Source organism: Budorcas taxicolor, chromosome 3 (genome assembly GCF_023091745.1).
Source record: "Budorcas taxicolor isolate Tak-1 chromosome 3, Takin1.1, whole genome shotgun sequence".
NCBI classification, from domain to species: domain Eukaryota; kingdom Metazoa; phylum Chordata; class Mammalia; order Artiodactyla; family Bovidae; genus Budorcas; species Budorcas taxicolor.
Genome location: NC_068912.1, coordinates 51,108,636 through 51,129,744, shown reverse-complemented (window position 1 = coordinate 51,129,744; position 21,109 = coordinate 51,108,636). Strand labels below are relative to the sequence as shown.

Here is a 21,109-nt window from a genome sequence, read left to right as displayed (position 1 = left end):
TTAATAAAATACTAATCAGAATTATGGAGCAACAAGATTAAAAATGTTTTTCAACATGGCAATAAACATACTAACCTCTGATTAGGACTTCAAACAAAGCATGAACATCATTTATATTTTAAAGATTTATGGAAGAGAGCAGTTCAAATTTTGTTTTATTTTTTCAACATACCACTTTGGAAAAGGACTATAAAATATCTGTACATTAGTAACTACTATGACTAATCAATACTCAAGAAATTAGTTCTAAGGTAATCTAAGTATTTCCTTCAAGGATACAAGATGGGTCCTGAAAGACCCATCTTCAGATATATGGTTGCCATATTAAACTGCTCTCAGGAACGACCAAAGAATTCTAAATTAGGCTCTAATAAAAGTTTCTTAAGTAAATTAAGTTCCAAGTCTTAAAATTTTCTATCTCTGAAATTTTTCATTAACATTTTAGCCCACAGAGATGGCTGAATAAAGTTATTCTTGTCAACTACACATTTTTTGTGATGGATTTTAAATATTTTCTCAGCTGAAAACCAGAAATTTACTGTATATGTATTTTAAGAAAAACCTATCTTGCATGAAGAAATTAACCATAGGATACATGAATACTAACAAAGCTACTTTAAAAAAATTGGACCCAAGAATATTTCCTTCTTCCAAATATTCAAAACAGAAAGATCCAGACTCTTAACTAAATCATGGAGCCCAGAATACTCCCCATTAGGCACTTTTTATTTTTTTCTGGCTTTTTTCTCAACAAATAGGAAAAAAAGTTTTCCAAAGATAATATAAAAATAGCAAGTAGATTTGTAGCACAATTATTCCACTATTAACTGTAGTTATTTTCATTAAGAAACAGTTAAGAATTTGAGGCTCTTTCATGTCCATTGTTAATGAGATTCTGAATCAATGGCTAGATACTACCTAAGGGTAAAAGAAAAAAAATGCAACACAGAACCCAAATCATCTATGATTTTATAGATGAGAAAACAGAGATTCAGAATTTGTGATCTGGAACACAGACTCTCAAGTCTGAGGTTATAAGAAACCTAAAAGTGTTTCTATTTCCGCTACTCATCTGTTCTTTAATAACCTTCAAAAGAGGTAAGTTAACTTCTGTAAGTACATCTCCAGCTAAAATCTTCCTATATAAACTTGATGGTTTTCTGTAGCTTGGAAAGCTGTAACAGTTATACTCAGATGAAAATTTCCCTGAAATGCTTACGTATTTAACTAGTCTATTTCTACACGGTTGCAGATAAAACTATTATAATATTTGAAAACAATGGTTAATTTCTTTCTTTAAACAAATTTACTTTTACAAGAAAAACAAGACACATTTGCAATGTGTTTCAATCAAAAAATTTACTTCTATACATCAGATCTACTTATTTCAAAGTAAAAATGTTCACTTCTCAGCTGAAATTTGATTAAAATGAATATTTGTGTATTTTGTGCTTAGGATGCAAATTTCACAGTGGATTTTTAAAAATTTACCTTGAATTGGGAGAAAAGCAAGTGATATATTTATATACTGTTGGGATAAAAATGGTAATATTCATTTTTAAAAGAACTACAAATGTGGTTATGGTTTTAGTTCTTTTTACTGATGTTTAGCACAGGCTTTAAATTAAAAAATACACTGTGGTCTACACTGACCCAAAAGTATTCCATAAATTAATTTAACAAATATATGGCAAATTTTTCAAAGCTAAATCTAATTCTTCTAGAAGGAAATTGCTGCCTTCTGTTTAATTACATTAACTGAAATGTGCTTAAGAGGAATGTTTTCAGCATATTTTATATACTAAAAATAAAAAGGGTTAGTATTCGGTCAATGGCCAAGATGTAATATTACTACATTGTAGACTGTTATAGTTCACATCATCCCATTTGCCCCAGGATTTTAAGGGAATAGCAACCCACTCCAGTATTCTTGCCTAGAGAATCCTGTGGACAGAGGAGCCTGGTGGGCTGCTGTCCATGGGCATAGAGTCAGACACGACCGAAGCGACTTAGCATGCATGCATGCGTTGGAGAAGGAAAGGTAACCCACTCAAGTATTTTTGCCTGGAGAATCCTGTGGACAGAGGAGCCTGGTGGGCTGCCATCTGTGGGGTCACACAGAGTCGGACACGACTGAAGTGACTTAGCAGCAGCAGCAGCAATCTGAAAGATACTGTGTCAGCTATTGTTGGGTGACTCTAAAGGCTGTTAAGTACTACTTATCTTGACAACAGTTAATCTGTATTCCTTAAGTTTCTTTTCTCCAATAATTAAATATCATTTATATCAAAATTATCCTGGTTGTTTCCCTCTAAAAGGACGTTAATCTCTATTTTTACCCAAAATATGGGGCTTTGACTAGTATGGTAACAAAAATTAAATAGGAAACATGTATTTTTTCCTTTCCTCTCTTATAACATGTAAGATTTTTAATGTGCAAAAAACCATGCCAAATTTCACTGCTCAATAAGCATTTAAATATCTATCATATGTCCCATCTAGTTTGGGAATGAAAGCCTTCATGTTGTTCTTACCTTTTCTATATCCAGAACTTTATCCTGCATTTCCTTCAGCGCACATTGAGACTCAGCTTCACTCAGTCGGGCTTGGACCAATTCCTTCTCTAGCTGTAGCACAAAATCTTCATTGTAGTTGGAACTGCATTTATGCTACAAGTTATAGACATACACTGAAATTTTTCAGAAGTTTGAACATGTATATATAATAAAAATAAGTGCAATTACACAATACAGCTATTGAGGGTAACCAGACTGCAAAAGTTCCATCCACCTAGTATTTCCAGCTTATCTCTTTTCCAGAAAATAAAAAATTTCAGGTTTGATATCTATAATGATGATCACATTATCAGGTGTTTATAATCAAATCCAATTCATAGAAGATAAATATCTTCTTTTATCTGTCCATTCATCCAGATGCTAAGAATTTGTTCCAGCTCTACAGACCTGAACTGAACAACACCGTAACAACCAGTCATATATGGTTACTGAGCACTTGAAATGTGGCTACAAATTAAGAAAGGTTTTAAGTATAAAATACAAACTGGATTTTGAAGGCTTAATGTGAAATAAAGAGTCAAAATATCTCATTAATTTTAATACTGACTGTATGTTGAAATAATATTTCAAATGTACTGAGTTAAAATACTGATTTAATCAAATAAAACTTTATTATTAATTTCATTGTTAGTTACTTCTTTTATTATGGCACTTTAAAAGGCATATGTGGCTCACATTATATTGATATTAGACAGCACTGATATAGACTATGGAAGACAAGTACAAATCTACTGTAAATTCTACTTAACCTAGTAGGAATAAAAATAAGGCATCTATAATAACGTAAACCATCCTAAATCCCAAAAGAACAAAAATGTATTTGCTGTTAGAAATGTGCTGATCTCTTTAAATATACTCATGAAAACGACTGCTAGAAGCAACGATGCTGCAGAAAGAAATTAACCATGAAAGGATGAAACTCTTCCATCTCCTTTCCTACTTTACACCAATGTAGCTATTTAAGAAATCCCCTTTCGAACTAGTTTGTACACAAAGATTTTCAAAAAAGGAAAAAGACATCTAATTTACCACTATAAAAGACTTCCTAAAATAAACTATTACTTCACATTTAATTCACGTAGTAATTACTACGTGATTAAAAAATAGTGACAACTGAAAATTCGAAAATAAGAGTCACAGAGAATAATCTCCTACTGAACTAACATAAGCAAAGAATGGGTATTTTATTTTTTATTATTTTTTTATATACATTTTTAAATTTTATTTTTACTTTATTTTACTTTACAATACTGTATTGGTTTTGCCATACATTGACATGAATCCGCCACGGGTATATACGAGCACCCAATCCTGAATCCCCCTCCCACTCCATATCATCTCTCTGGATCACCCCCGTGCATCAGCCCCAAGCATCCTGTATCTTGTATCGAACACAGACTGGTGTTTCGTTTCTTACATGATAGTATACATGTTTCAATGCCAAAGAATGGGTATTTTTACTCTTTAATATACTAGGAACAAAACAGATAGCAAATTAAAAGTATTTAAAAACTATTAAATACTTAATTAAAATATACAGTACTCCCTTGCCCATTACTCAAAAAGTTATGTTTTAAAAATGCACAGTTCAGCTACTGGGCAAATGAGAACTTTAAACTCAGTCTTATTTCTCCCAGTAACTTTCTGATACTATTAAAACAATATTTCAATATAAGAAATAGATTTGCAATAGGTGTATCACCTTAGCAAATACTTACCTTACCAAACAGAAAAATGACAGTTTTAGAATGGCTGCAGCCAAAATGCAGGTGTCATGATTTTGTTTAATTAGATCACAGTTATTTTATGAGTAATACTAGAATATTTTGCCTTTAATCTAAAGCTCTGACAAGAGTAATTCAGGCTTACTTGTTAAGACTTTATTAGGAGGGCTCAAGGAATACATCAAACCGAAATGGCCAATATGAGAATGGAACCATTGATCTGGTGTAAACCAACCCATCCAACCAAGTATTAAAAAAAAAAAAAAAAAGACTAGTAATATTGGGAAAGAATTTTTAGCAATAAAAATTACCAAACTTCTAATCATCCTCTCTCTGTTGTTCAAGGGATTCTTTCTACAGTGTACATGTTATTTCTCTTCTCTCCAGTTTGTTCCTCAATCCACTACAAACTAATTTTAGCCTTCATCCCTTGATGAAACTGCTCTAATCACTAACAGTACTAATATCCAATAACAATATAAAAACTCAATGGAAAGCCCTTTTGTTCAGCTCTTAGCTTCACCAGATAGTCTATGGAATTTAAAACAACTGACCACTCATTAAAAATTTCTCCTCCCCCAGATTCTGAGGTGTTACTCTTTCATGGTTTTACCTCGTATCTTCTGTGTGCTCTGTCACTTCTACTACTTCATTATAGATATGTCTATGTGCTTATGTGTGTATATATGTGTGTATCAAGCAGCAGGCCTCAGAGTTTCTATATTCTGTGATTTCTCTCAATCTTTCTGTTAATTTTCTTATTTTGTAGATTCTTCCCATGTGACATGAAATCTCATCCATTGTCTAATACAGTCCATACAAAGACATTATCAGATACAATGTATATCAGATTTTTACTCTATTTAATTCTATATAGACAATGAATAAGATCACCAAGGAAGAACGTGCAAAATAGTTTAAAAAAAAGCAAAGGCGGTGTCAGGGAGAGGGAGAGGAACATACGATAGTGGAACTCTAAGGACAATAAATATAGATAGAAATCGACAGATATACAGATATATAAAGAGTGATGACTCTCAAGTCTGTATTCTCACCCTGACCTTTCTAATAAACTACAGATTCATATTTACAACTTCCTACTGGTTTTCTTCGTCTGTTTTAGCCTCACACTCACCTCACATTCAACCTTTCAAAACTGGACTCCTTATCTTTTTCTCCTTATATGCTAAGGATCCCATCATCTAACAACCATCCAAGTAAAAACTTTCCCTATTATTATACTCAACCCATATCAAATCAATCACCACATCTTAGTTTTCCTTCCAGCTACCTCTTGAATTTGTCTGCTCCTTTCTAGCTTAACAGTCATTGTTTTTATTTATGCTCTCATCTTCCTTTGAACTACTGCAATAGTCTTACATATATGACCATCTAACTATTAATTACAGTGCTTAGTGGGTATTATTCAATATAAGCATACCTCATTTTATTGCTCCTCACTTTATCACACTTCGAAGATACTTTTTGTTTTGTTTTTTAACAAATTGAAGGTCTGTGGCAACCCCACTTCAAACCAAGTTTACTGGCACTGTTTTTACAACATTTGCTCACTTCAAGTCATATTTTGTAGTTCTCATTGTAGTTCACTGTGTCATATTTTGGTAGTTCTCACAATATTTCAAACTTTTTCATTATTATTATTTTTGGCTTGTGGTCAGTGAGCTCTGCTGTTTCTACTGCAATTGTTTTCAGGTGCCATGAACCACACACCCATTTAAGATGGTGAACTTAACTGATAAATGTTGTGTGCATTCTGACAGCTCCACTGACCAGCCAGCCATTCCCCACATTTCTCTCCTTTTCCTTGAGCCTCCTTATTCCCTGAGATACAACACTGTTGAAATCAGGCCATTTGATAACCCACAATGGCCTCTAAGTGTTCAAGAGAAAGGAAGCATTGCATATCTCTCATTTTAAACTGAAAGCTAGGAATGATCAAGCTTAGTGAGGAAGGTATGTGGAAAGCCAAGATAAGCCAAAAACTAGGGCTCTTGTCCCAAACAGCCAAGTTGTGAATGCAAAGAAAAAGTTCTTGAAGGAAATTAAAAGTGCTACTCCACTGAACACATAAATGGTAAAAATGCACAACAGCCTTACTGCTGATAATGGAAACAGTTTTAGTGGCCTGGATAGAAGATCAAACCAGCCACAACACTCCTTGAAGCCAAAGTCTTATCCAGAACAAGGACCTAACTTTCTTCAATTCTATGAAGGCAGAAAGAGGTGAAGAAGCTTCAGAAGAAAAGTTTGAAGTTAAAAAGAGATTGATTTATGAGATTTAAAGAAAGAAGCCATCTCCATAAAATGAATGTGCAATCTGAAGCAGCAAGTTCTAATGTAGAAACTGTAGCAACTTATCCAGAAGATTTTGCTAAGATCATTAATGAAGGTGACTACATTAAACAATAGATTGTTTGTGTAGATGAAACAGCCTCCTATTGGAAGTACGTGCCACCTAAAGCTTTCATAGCTAGAAGAGAAGTCAATGCTTGGGTCACAGTTTCAAAGAACAGGCTGATTTTCTTGTTAGGGGCTAATGAAGCTAGAGGCTTGAAGTCAAAGCCAGTGCTCATTTACCATTCTGAAAATCTTAGGACCCTTCAGAATTAAGCTAAATCTACTGTCTGTGCTCTCTAAAAATTAATGACATAGCCTTGATGATAGCACATTTGTTTATGACGTGGCTTACCATTGTAAGCCCCACTGTTGAAACCTAATGCTCAGGAAAAGATTCCTTTCAACATATTACTGTTCACTGACAGTGCACCTGGTCACCCAAAAACTCTGATGGAGATGTACAATGAGATTAATGTTGTTTTCATGCCTTCTAACACAACATCCATTCTGCAGCCCAGGGATCAAGGAATAATCCTGATTTTCAAGTCTTATTATTTAAGAAATACATTTTGTAAGGCTATAGCTGTCAAAAACGAGCCATTCCTCAGATGGATCTGTGAAAAGTAAACTGAAACCCTTCTGGAAAAGATTCACCATTCTAGGTGCTATTAAGAAAATTCATGATTCGTGGGGAAAAGTCAAAATATCAACATTAACTGAAGAAGCTGATTCTAACCTTCATGGATGATTTGGAGGTGTTCAAGACCAGTGGAAGAAGCAAGCACAGATGTAACAAAAAGAGCAAGAGAACTAGAGTTAGAAGTGGAGCCTGAAGATGTGACTGACGTGCTGCAAACTCATGGTAAAACTTGCAAAGAAAATGCTTTCTTGAGATGGAATCTGCTTCTGGTGACAATGCACGTGGATTATGGAAATGACAGCAAAGGACTGAGAATATTACACATGCTTACTTAATAAAGCACTGTCGGGGTTTAAGAGTATTGACCCCAACTGTGAAAGAAGTTCTACTGTGGGCAAAATGTTATCAAACAGCATTGCATGATACAGAGAAATTTTTCATGAAAGGAATCAAAATCATTGTAACAAACTTCACTTTGCCTTTTTAAAAATATAAATTGTCAATCTTCAGCAACCACCACCCTGATAAGCCAGCAGCCATCAACATCGAGGCAAGACCTTTCACCAACAAAAAGATTACAACTCACTGAATGCTCAGATGATGGTTAGCATTTCTGGCAATAAATATCTTTTAATTAATGTGTGTACATTGTTTTTCTTAGACATAGTGCTACTGCATACTTCATAGGCTACAATACAGTGTAAATGTAACTTTTATATGCACTGGAAAACCAAATAATTTGTGTGACTCACTTTTTGTGATATTTGCTTAATTGCAGTGGCCTGGAATTGCACCCACAATCTGAGGTATACCTGTATTTTATGTTACAGCTCATACTAAATTGTAGTAGGAGCATTTTTACAATTTTGCCACCCGGCCCACGTAGGTGTTTTCTTTCCCTTTTGTACTGAGACTAAAGAAGTTTTAATTCCATGTTTATTAGTACAAACATGTTAATGAAAATTATACAAGCAGTGATACACTTTAACAGAGTATTCAGAATAAATCTAACTTCACTAAGCCAATTTCATCTCATTATCAATTTTTGTATATAGCAACTAGCTCTATTCAATTACATATATATGCACTATTGAACAAAAAGCTTTTATTGGGATCAGTTCTTAGTACTGATATGGACTCACTGGAGATTCTGCATTTAGTGCTATGACTTGGAGGTTTAGGAAAAAAACTAACATTTGTTTGGTTGAATATGGACCAAAGGGTGGCCCATGGTGAATGAACTGGAAATGCTGAACATGCCTTGGTTCAATGTAAAGAAAGAGAAAACTGGTGACAAAGAAACTGGGGAAGATATATGAAGACATACTTTTCTGAATATGCTAAAACTGTGAAGATGCTGCTTCCTGCGTGAATGCTCGCCAAAGGGTGACCTCAGCAGAGGATTTAAAAAAATCAGTTGAATGTATAAGATTCTGATTTAGGCTCTAAGGAAAGTGTGATCCAAAATTTCTTGTGGCAAGAGCATTCTCATTCTTCCCTTCTGGGCTGGACAAATCACAAAAGCTGCAGTGTTGCCCTACTTAGATGAAAGGAATATAATAATATCTGCTTCTTCCACTATGCTCTCCGCACTATGAGGTCAGTTCCAGCTCATCTCTGAAAACTGTAATACTATTTGCTATTGAGCACTAAAAAGTTCTGTTTTTTGTTTCTTGCTTTTTACTTTTGGAGTCAAATATTTTTCATTGCTTGATAGAGAAAGGGGAAAACGGTGCTCTCAAGTTAGAGGAATAAAAAATTTTAAGTCATAAAAAGAAAAAAAAAAACCTCAACTGAATGGGATGACCCATTCCGTGGATACCAGTCAGCCTCTATCCTCAGAAAGCCCAATAAACTTATGAACAAAGTAGCCACAGCAGCTGGAACAGAGGTTATACATGGGCTCAGCAACACATTTCTACTCGCCAAGGTGATCTGGCTACTGCCACTGCTAAGTGTCCAATCTGCCAGCAACAGAGATCAACACTACATACCTGATACGACACCATTCCTGAGGGTAATCAACCTACTACCGATAGCAGGTTAATCATACTAGACCAGTTCCAAAATGGAAGGGATGTTTTGCTCTTACTGGAATACACACTTACTCTGGATATGAACTTGCTTTCCCAGCATGCAATGCTTCTGTCAAAACTATCATCTGTGGAATTACAGAATGCCTTCTCCACTGTGATGGTATTCTACACAGCACTGCTTCTGATCATAGCAAAATAAGAACAGCAATGGGCCCATGCTCATGGAACTCATCAGTCTTATCAAATTCCCTAATATCAAGCAGCTGGACTGACAGAAGGGTGGAATGACCATTTGAAAACTCACTTCCAGTGCCAGCTAGGTGGCAATACCTTACAAGACTGGGACAAGGCTCTCCAGAAGAATGAATATGCTGTGTGTCACTGTGCAATATACAGTGTCATTTTTCTCCCATAACTCACAGATACAGGAATCAAGGGGTGTAAACAGGAGCGACACTATTACTGCTACAGACTCATCAACAAAATGGTTGCTTTGCAACATTATGTCCTGCTGGTCTAGATTTCTTAGTTCCTGAGGGAGAAATGGTTCCATGAAGAGACAGTAAACTGGAAGTTAGGGCAAACCACTTTGAGGCCTCACACATCTGAATTGGTGAGTAAAAAAAGAGAATTACGGTGTTAGTTTGGCTGACTGATCACTACCAAGTAGTCCATTACACTACAATGGAGATTTGGAAGAATATATGTGAAACATAGGAAATCCTTTCATGTGTCTCTTAATATTATCATGCCTTGTAGTTAAGGTAAAAAAAAATACAATAATTCAATTCAGGAAGGATTGCTTATGGCCCAGATCCTTCAGGATTCAAGGTTTGGGTCATCCCACCAAGCAAAGAACCATGACCAGCTGAGGTGCTTGTTGAAGGTAAAGGAATACAGAGTGGGTAGTGGAAGAAGGTAGTTACAAATACTACCACATGATCAGTTACATAAATGAGGACTGTAACTGCCATGAGTGTTTCCTCCCAGTTTTGCTATGAATGTTTTCTGTTTTCTTTGAATATGTGTGTTTTCTTTTCTCTCTTGTTCTCTTATTATGCGATATAATAAGACTTTATATTATAGCATTTAAGTATTAATTTTACAGTACATCCTGTAATTAAATCACAAGATATCAAGAAGGGAAAACATTACTCAAGAACTCCACCACTTCTCCTGGGGAAGGCATTAGTACATTTTTTGTTATGCTCAGGATATAACTGTATGAAGTTATGCAGAATTATGACCTTATTGTTTTCTCTACCTGGAGATTAAGTATAGATTAATAAGATGCACATGGGTGCCAAGTTGACAAAGGCTGGACTTGTGATGGTTAACTTTCATCAACTTGACTAGGACATGGGATGCCCAGATTAGACATTACTTCTGGGTGTTTCTGTGAAGGTGTTTTCAGATGACTTAGTAGACTGCCCTCCCAACGTAAGTGGGGACCAGCCAATCTGCTCAGGGCCTTAACAGAACATGTAGCAGAAAAAGGGAGGATTCATTCTGTTCCTGCCTGCTGCCTGAGCTAAGACATTAGTCTTCTCCTACCCTTGGACTGGAATTACTTTCATTACTCTGCAGAACTCTAATATAGGGTAAATTTTATAAGATTAAATTTATTGATTATAGAGGTTTTATTATTCTTGCTTGGTTTTGGTCCGTTTCAATTGGCTCAGAGCTTCTGCAATGGAATTCTCTTATCTGGCATTTATTTCTACATTTCCGATTTTGCTGTTCAAAATTTTGCAGATCTAAATTTGATCAGGAAAATGATATACTTCTGATATTAAAACTTCACCTGTCAGTTTTAGTCTTTTAAGTTTTGGTTATTATTAGCCATTTACGCCACTGACCAAACAAGCTGGTAGAATAATGAAATAATGTTAATATTAATCTTAACAGTAGCTACCACTTATTGAGCACTCATTCTATGCCAAGCATTATTCCAGAGGACCAACTCACTTAAATCTCAATAATCCTTTATTATATATAGGATAAAAAATTTTATATTATATACAGAAGTTAAGTAATTTGTAAAAGGACAAATAGTGAGTGGCAGAATTGGGATATTGTAAAGTAATTAACCTCCAATTAAAATAAATAAATTTATTTTAAAAAGCCACTGTTAAAAGACATTACTGTGCACTGTAAAACACCTGTTTCAATTTTTAAATTTTTTCCACAGGGTGGGAAGGGGGTAGTGTCATTTATAAAACAAGGAGTTTTGTTTCTCTTGTTTTCATTAAGCTTTTTAACTTAACTACCTCCAGTGGAATAAGAGATGTCAAGAACGGCTATGGGTGCCACACAGTCTGAAAAAAAACTGCAGCACATGTGGGCATTTCCAGCTGCTTATTAGGAGGATGTGCCATGAAGACAGTGGCTATGAAACATGTGAACACTGGGGAACAAAAATTCCGAGTAGAAAACTTTTTAACATGGATAGTCCACTTCACTTTATAGTTTTCCCAAACCAAATAGAAAAAAATAATTAAAAAACAATAAAAATGTGGAAACCAAGAACACTGCATTGAAAATTTTAAAACAATTCAACAAAAATTGGTCTTTTATATATGATGTTGACTTGAGGTCAGGAAAAGAATGATAAACTTTTGGGAGAAGAAAGGAATCATCAAGGGGCTTCCACGGTGGCTCACTGGTAAAGAATCTGCCTGCCAACGCAGGAAACATGGGTTCTATCCCTGATCCAGGAAGATCTCACATGTCACAGAGAAACTAAGCCCCTCCGCAACAAGAGAAGTTGCGGCAATGAGAAGTCTACACACTGCAACTAGAGAGTAGCCCCTACTCACCTCAGCGAGAGAAAACACCATGCAGCAACAAAGACCCGGCACAGCCAAAATAAATAAATATAATTATTTTAAAAAATCATCAACGCCAGGGAAGCTCAAAGTAAGGTTTAATAACAATTAAACTATCATATCGAGCCCAAGCCCTGATCATTTCCAGTGCAGCTGTTTCGTTTTAAGATGTTCCTGTTACACTCACTATAAAACAGATTTTAAAGTTTATGATGATAACAACAATGATGATAGCAGCCAACATCTACTGAGTGCTCATTACATGTCAGGCTATGCTAAGCACTTTGTATTATCACTTAACCTAAGTAACCTTAAAAGACCCAGCAAGTAAAAAAAAACTGGCAATTCTGTCAATTGGGAATATGGAGTACAGAGCCCATGTCTTAACTTGCAAGCCATATAAAGGATGAAATAATACTTTTTAGAGCTTAATATATTGTTTTAATATGTGAAAGTATTAGTCCCTCAGTCATGTCTAACTCTTTGCAACCCCATGGATTTTAGCTCCTCTGTCCATGGAATTCTCCAGGCAAGAATATTGGAGTGAGTAGCCATGTCCTTCTCCAGCATTATCTTCCTGATCCAAGGATTGAACACTGGTCTCCTGTATTGCAGTGAGATTTTTTACTGTCTGAACCACCAGGGAAGAATTTTAATATGTACTGTTCTAAGAATTAGAGCTTCCCAGGTGGCTCAGTGGTAAAGAATCTGCCTGCCAATGCAGGAGATGCCATAGAGTCAGGTTCAATTCCTGAGTAAAGAAGATCCCCAGGAGAAGGGCATTTCAATCCACTGAAGTATTCTTATCTGGAGAATACCCACAGACAGAGGTGCTTGGCGGGTTACAGTCCAAGGGGTTGCAAAGAGTTGGACACAACTGAGTGACTAAGCACAGCACAGCACATGGTACATTCTACTGTTATGGCTAAAGCATCTATACTATTTACATAGGTAAATAATCCAGAATATGATTCTATGCAAAGCAATATCAGAAGGTAAAAAAATTTAAATAAAAAGTTGTATCTTGCTCTCCTACCCAGCATATGATCCCAAAAGATGTTTGTAATCCTCCCTACCACATGCTCCATGTAGTCTTTGTTTAAAAGAAATCCAGACAACATGGATGCCCTATGTAAAGATTTGCCACACTAAACTCTTTTGAAAAAATGGTATATCATTTTTTAAATGATTTCCAACACCTGAAAACTTACATACATCCTTTAAGGTGGAAGATCATCTCTGATTATTTTTATCCTCAATTGCAAGATATTCTGATGAAAAAAATGCTAAGAAAACAATTATTTCCATTAAAGTGAGCATTCATTTATTATTTGGGCTGAAAAGAAATGATTACATATGAATGTAAAACATTTAACCTTAGACTAAGGCCAAAATTATTTTGGAAGAAAACTTCTGTTCAGATTTCTAGGCATACTGACCAAGAGTGTAAGAATTTACCAAGCTTAAAAAGTTGGCTTAAAGCTCAACATTCAGAAAATGAAGATCGTGGCATCTGGTCCCATCACTTCATAGCAAATAGATGGGGAAACAGTGGAAACAGTGTCGGACTTTATTTTTCTGCGCTCCAAAATCACTGCAGATGGTGACTGCAGCCATGAAATTAAAAGACGCTTACTCCTTGGAAGGAAAGTTATGACCAACCTAGACAGCATATTAAAAAGCAGACATTACTTTGTTGACAAAGGTCCGTCTAGTCAAGGCTATGGTTTTTCCAGTGGTCATGTACGGATTCAAGTGTTGGACTATAAAGAAGGCTGAGCGCCAAAGAATAGATGCTTTTGAACTGTGGTGTTGGAGAAGACCCTTGAGGGTCCCTTGGACTGCAAGGAGATCCAACCTGGATCTCCATCCTGACAGAGATCAGTCCTGGGTGTTCACTGGTAGGCCTGATTTTGAAGCTGAAACTCCAATACTTTGGTCACCTGATGCGAAGAGCTGACTCATTTGAAAAGACCCCGATGCTGGGAAAGACTGAAGGCAAGAGGAGACATGGACGACGGAGGATGAGATGGTTGGATGGCATCACCAACTTGATGCACATGGGTTTGGGTGGACTCCGGGAGTTGGTGATGGACAGGGAGGCCTGGTGTGCTGTGGTTCATGCGGTCGCAAAGAGTTGGACACGACTGAGCGACTGAACTGAACTGAATATAGTCTATTTTGGATTTCTAGGAAATTTAAATAAATTTACCAATAATTACATGGTTTTTTAAAATTAAATGGCTTTTTCTTGAAGTATCACCAAAGTTTAAGTGTTTATTGTGCAGGAAGAGATGTTAGATATTAACTTCCATATTCATAAAGAAAAACAAACCCACTAGGTAAAAGCAGGTGTTGGGCAATTCTAAATGCTGCTCAACAAACACATTTTCTAAATTATCTAAAAGATTTCACAACTTGCACTAACAGTTTTTAGTCTTTAATCTTTATTCATGTGTTTACTCTAAGTACGATTAGTTTTTATTCCTCACACCAAATCCTTGGTTCTTAAAATTATCACATAATTATTTCATATTTTCTTCTAGAATTATAGGAAGAAGAAGGAAGATCAAAAGAAACCTTGCCTAGCCTCCTGTTTAGTACCTCCTGGTACAAAGGTCCCAACCATCTGAAAGGCAGTCACTTCAGCAGTCAACAACGTTAACTGTTACAATCCTTCTTGTATACGCTGATCCTAGCCAATAAACTGATGGACAAAGATTACTTATTCAGGACACCTGAAAGATAGGCAGTCATGTGTAGGATAAAAAGTTTTTAAATATTAATAGATCAAGCAAGACTCAGATAGTAGATCTCCTCAGGAAAAACCATCCAACATAAACACATCTGTGCCTCATCACACTCAAAAGGGACAGAGTCAGACATGCGACTGTACAAGTATTACAGGAACATTTCTACCTCTAGGGGCTTCCTAGGAAAACTGATGTGTAACATTGTATAACAAACACTTCAAGGGATCATCAGTTCAGTTCAGTTGCTCAGTCGTGTCCGACTCTTTGCGACCCCATGAATTGCAGCACGCCAGGCCTCCCTGTTCATCACCAACTCCCTGAGTCCACCCAAACCCATGTCCATTGTGTCGGGGATGCCATCCAACCATCTCATCCTCCGTCGTCGCCTTCTCCTTCTGCCCTCAATCTTTCCCTGCATCAGGGTCTTTTCAAATGAGTCAACTCTCTGCATCAGGTGACCAAAGTATTGGAGTTTCAGCTTCAACATCGGTCCCTCCAATGAACACCCAGGACTGATCTCCTTTAGGATGGACTGGTTGGATCTCCTTGCAGTCCAAGGGATTCTCAAGAGTCTCCTCCAACACCACAGTTCAAAAGCATCAATTCCTCTTGCGCTCAGCTTTCTTTATAGTCCAACTCTCACATCCATACATGACTACTGGAAAAACCACAGCCTTGACTAGGATAGTTTAATCTAAATGCTTGGTTTTATCTTATGGTTAATGTTTATCATTTAAAATTACTAAATGGAAGTAAATTTTATTTAGTACAGTAAATACTAAGTAATAAATTAACACAGACCATTGTACAGCACAAGAAAATATAGCCATTACTTCGTGATAACTTTAAATGGAGTAAATATGTTATATACCTAAACTAATATTGTAAATCAACTACATATTTCAATTAAAAATTATAATAAAATAACATCATTTTTGAAAACGAGCAATATCACATTCAAAGAGCTGGCATGAAATGGAACCACTGACCTGTTAAAGACAATTACTCAATAACTGTGTACTGCACAAATGCTTTTTAAGCAATATCAATATTCAAACTCTATTAAAATTATACAAAAAACTGCCACTCAAAAGTTTAATATATATCATTGTGCCAACTGCATTAAAATCATTAAAAATGATATGAAACATCAAAACAAATAAAAGCATGAGAGTCTGGAATGATACAAAAGTATTCAAAGTACATAAAAGAGAGAGATTGAAGGGGGAAAAAAAGAAAAAATTCTCTTTTACAGAGAAACATTAGCTAACAGAGTAGGAAAAAATGGGAAAATATGGAAATCACCATCTTGGAAACCCAATCAGAGGATGCTAAAACCATTAGGTAATAGGTGAATGAGGATAAGATATTTATTTGGTACAAAAGTATTTCCCAATATATTAATTCTTGCAAAGAAGAAACCATACCTTTACAAGGGAGAGGGTGTGTGGTAATCAAAGTCAGCATGGCACATGAACTTAGCATCACTAAATAGCGGGAACTTACATTATGGGATTCCTGATTTAAAGCAAAGTTCACAACATCATCTATAATCTAAATGTTAAAAATATTTAACTGAACCTAGTTTACAGAATATATGATACCACGAAGAAGGAATCAGACAAAATCAGGCTATGAGACAAGACAAATTAGTTACATATGTAATAAGCCAATGTTATCCCTAAATGGGCTATTATTTTTTCTATCTTTAGTCAGTCTAGACAGTTTTATCAACTTCATTGATGATTTAAAAGAACCAGAATTTGGTTTCACAGATTTTCTCTATTTTTGTTTTATACTGTTTTCAATTTCATTAATTTCTACTCTCTTTATACTTGTTCCTTCTACTTGCTTTAGGTTCAATTTTCTCAGACAAATCTAGTTTCTTAAGGTAGAAGAACAGATTGTTGGTTTGAGACTTATTTCCTTTCCTAATATAAGCATTTGCTGCTATAAATTTTTCACTAGCCAATGCTTTAGGTAGTCATTTTTTTAAAATTTTACTTTATTTTACAATACTGTATTGGTAGTCATTTTTAAGTAATTGACAGGTGATTTTAAAGCTTAATGATGTTGAGGATCTTTTCAAATGTTTGTTGCCTTTTGTATATTTCTTTGGAGAAAGGTCTATTCAAGTCTTCTGCCTACTTAAAAAAATGTCTTATTGAAATACAATTGACATATAACATTATATTAACTATAGATATACAAAATCATGATTCGGTATTTGTATAAACTGTGAAAGGATCACCACAATGTCTAACATTCATCACCATATGCAGTTACAATTTTTTTGTACTTTCAAAACTTCTTCTCAGCAACTTTCAAATATGCAATATAGTACTGTCAACTATAATCACCATGCTGTATATTACATTCCCATGACTTATTTATAACTGGAAATTTCTACCTTTTGATTCCCTTAACTACATTTCACTCATCCTCCCATCTCTTTGAAACCACCAATCTGTTGCCTCTATCTATGAGCTTGGTGGACTTTTTGTTTTGGGGTTCACATATAAGTGAGCCATGTGATATGTGCCTTCACTGACATTTCACTTAGCATTATGCCTTCACCATCCATCCATGTTGTTGCAAATAGCAAGGTTTCATTGTTTTCATGGCTGAATAATATTCTAGCATGCAGGGGTGTATCATGTGTATTTATGTGTATCATTTTCTTCATCCATTCATCCATTGGTGGACAGGTAGGTTGTTTCCATGTCTTGGTTGATGCTGTATAATTCTCTGTTCATTTTAAAACTGAGTAGTCTTTTTGTTCAGAGTTGTCTATACATTCTAGATGCTGAACAATTAAATATGTGATTTACAAATATTCTCTACCATTTTGTTGGCTGTCTTTTCATTTTCTGGATAATGTTCTTTGACGTTCAAAGGGTTTACTTTTGAAGTTCAGTTTACCTGTTTTTTGGTTGTAGTTGTTGCTCATCCTTTTGGTGACGAAGAATTCATATCTAAGAATCCACTGCCATATCTGAGCTCATGAAGGTGTATCCTTATGTTTTTTTTTAATCCTTATGCGTTTTAAAAACACAAAGATGGCTGATATCCATTTTGAGTAATTTCTTAATGTGGTGTATGATAGGAGTCCAAGTTTATTTTTTTGCATGGGGGTATCCTGTTTTCCAAGAACCATTTATTAAAGAACCTATTCTTCCTTATCAATTGGTCTTGGTACCCTTTTTTGAAAATCAATTGGCCATAGATGTATTGGCTTATTTCTGAACTCTCAATTTCTACTTCAGTGATCTATATGTCTATCTTCTTGCCAGTACCACATTGTTTTGATTATTCTAGCTTTGTAGTAGGTTTTCAAATTGGGAAATGTGAGTCTGCCAACTCTGTTCTTTTTCAAGATTGTTTTCCCTATTTAGAGCTCTTTGCAATTCCATGTGAACTGCAGGATGTTTTCTCATTTCTGTAAAAGACCGAAATGGTTGACGCAATTAAATCTACATGTCATATTAGGTAGCACTGACATCTTAATAATAAGAATCTTCCAATACATGAACATGGGATCTTTCCATTTATTTATACCTTAATTTCTTTCATCAACAGATGACTGGATAAACAATGATTCATAGTCTTCAGTGCACAGTCTTTCATCTTCCTAGTTAAATTTACTCCTATGTACCATAATGAATTATCACTTAACATCTACCACAGGATGGCTATTTTTTTCTTTAAATAAAAAACAGTGAAGAAAAAAAGCAAAGCAAAGAACAAGAGTTGTTGAGGATGTAGAGGAATTAACTGGAACCCTTGTACATTGCTGGAGAGAATGTGAAATGAAGCAGCAGCTGTGGGAAATAGTCTGCTGAATCTACAAAAAGTTAAACATGGAATCACCAATGATCAATGATCACAGCAGTATTCTTCATGACAGCCAAAAAGTAGAAACAACCAAAATGACCGTAAACAGATGAGTGGGTAAACAAAACATATACACATACAATAGATATTATGCAGCCACAGTAAAAACTAGGGAAATTCTGATATTAATGCAATGCTACAAGGATGAGCCTTGAAAGCATTATGCTAAATGAAATAAGCCAGATACAAAAGGATGAATATTATATGATTCTACTTATATGATACAATGGAGCTTACCAAGGGTGAAGAGGTGGAGGTGGAAAGTTATTTTTTAATGGGCATGAGGTTTCTGTCTGAGATGATGACAAAGCTCTAGAAATACAGTAGTTTTTGTCATACAACAGTAAAAGTGTATTTAGTGCCACTGAGCTGAGCACTTAAATGGTACATTTTATGTTGTGTCTATTTTACCACAATGAAAAAAATTTTCAAGAAGAAAAAAAGTGAGTGAATATGTTAAGTGAAAGAAGCCAGACACAAAAGCCTCATACCTTACAATTCCATTTATATGAAATTCTAAAAAAAGAAAAACCACAGTGACAGAAAGCAGAAAGGCTGCTGGGAGTGAAAAAGTGAAGTGAAGTGAAGTCGCTCAGTCGTGTCCGACTCTTTGAGACCCCACGGACTGTAGCCTACCAGGCTCCTCTGTCCATGGGATTTTCCAGGCCACAGCACTGGAGTGGATCGCCATTTCCTTCTCCAGGGGATCTTCCCGACCCAGGGATCGAATCCAGGTCTCCCGCATTGCAGACAGATGCTTTACCGTCTGAGCCACCAGGGAAGTCCTGGGAGTGAAAAGGTGAAATGCAAAGGGACATGAAGGAAATTGTGGGGGTGATGAAAACGCTCTATATTCTGACTGTGAAGGTTATACAGCTAATGTCAAAACACATCAAACCATATATTTTAACTTTAATTTGATGAATTCAACTGCATGTAACTTATACCTCAACAAAGTTCATTTAAAAAATTAAAGAGAAAGACCTGTCATGGTTTAGCCTTATACAATCATTTTAGAAAAGAAAAGAAACCCAATCCTTGAGTATCCAAAGTCACAAAGCTAGCAAAACAGGATTAGAATTCAGCTCCCTATATGAGATCCAAAGCTATGTATATCATATAAAATGACACTACTGGCAGTAGAGGGTGGTGGTGGTTGTTGATTATATTGGTAATTCAATATCTTCTGCTGGATAAACTTGAAAACCTTAGAGAATTTTGAAGACTTCATGATGTTATATTGGAAGGCTGTAATCAAGACATTTAGCAATGTTAATTGATCAGTTTCAAGGAGTGGTATTCTCAGTACTTTGCAAAGAAATTAGTCCATTTGTCAAAATTCCAATAAGATTTTGTACCTTTGGATCTTAAACACATTCTGCCTCTGAAGCAATATCAAAAGAGACTAACTACTTTTCCATAAACTCACCTCGCAAATACTTAAAAATAACTGTATCTATGATGATCTTTAAAACCTTCTTTAGTGGAATCTAAAAATATCCAGGGATTCCACATCTTCCTAAACTTGCCATAATACAGTCTGTAAACATTGCATATGAGTTTTGGTATGCAAACTAGATACGACACCACTAAGTTTCTACAAGATACTTAGAATTGGATTACTATACTTCTAGAAGACTACACTTGGGATTTGGGGAGTATCATATTATTACTGGTAATTCCTGATTCTCAATCAATTTCAAGGTTTTGTTACATAAAGCATCACTAAGATATATCTTTAAGACTTAAACTTCAAGGCAAAACTATAGATTTATTTCTATGAGACAATCTTTTATTTAGTTTCTTATTCTGAACAGACTGTTTAAATATTTTGAAATCTTGACTCACCATTAGCATATTACCTACATTCCTAAAATATTTCATATCTAAACTTTAAACATACCTTATATATGAAGATTTAAAGAATATATATTTGAAGCACAGATTTAGGAGACAAAGACCTCTGATATCTCTTCAACACAAATAGCCGTTTTGACAGTCACTTGTAAAACCACGTGTTTACTAATTCCATCTATATTTTTCTACTTTGTCAAGAATGATATCATGAGAGACTATCAATAACTTCTAAAAATTTTTGTTTATTACAGAAATAAAGTTAGTTTGTCATGACATACACAGTAAATTAGCATTCAGTTAATGTAAGTTATTTTTCTATTTATTCACAAACCACATGCTTCAGGAATTTTTAATGAAGCATTATCGAGGTCACTGATCTTCTTTTGAGATATGCAGCCATTATTACTTAGCTGCAGTTGCCAACCTCAAAGCCTTTAGTATCT

The 21,109-nt window shown here is 35.3% G+C and overlaps 1 protein-coding gene across 1 annotated transcript in view; it reads right to left on the bottom strand.

Moving 5' to 3' along the window:
* Nucleotides 1-21,109, bottom strand: part of EVI5 (ecotropic viral integration site 5) — a 231,925-nt gene that overhangs the window by 83,599 nt on the left and 127,217 nt on the right. Inside the window, exon 14 of the mRNA XM_052637081.1 lies at nt 2,535-2,669. Coding sequence (XP_052493041.1) covers nt 2,535-2,669 — 135 coding nt within the window. The remainder of the gene's footprint in view (nt 1-2,534; nt 2,670-21,109) is intronic.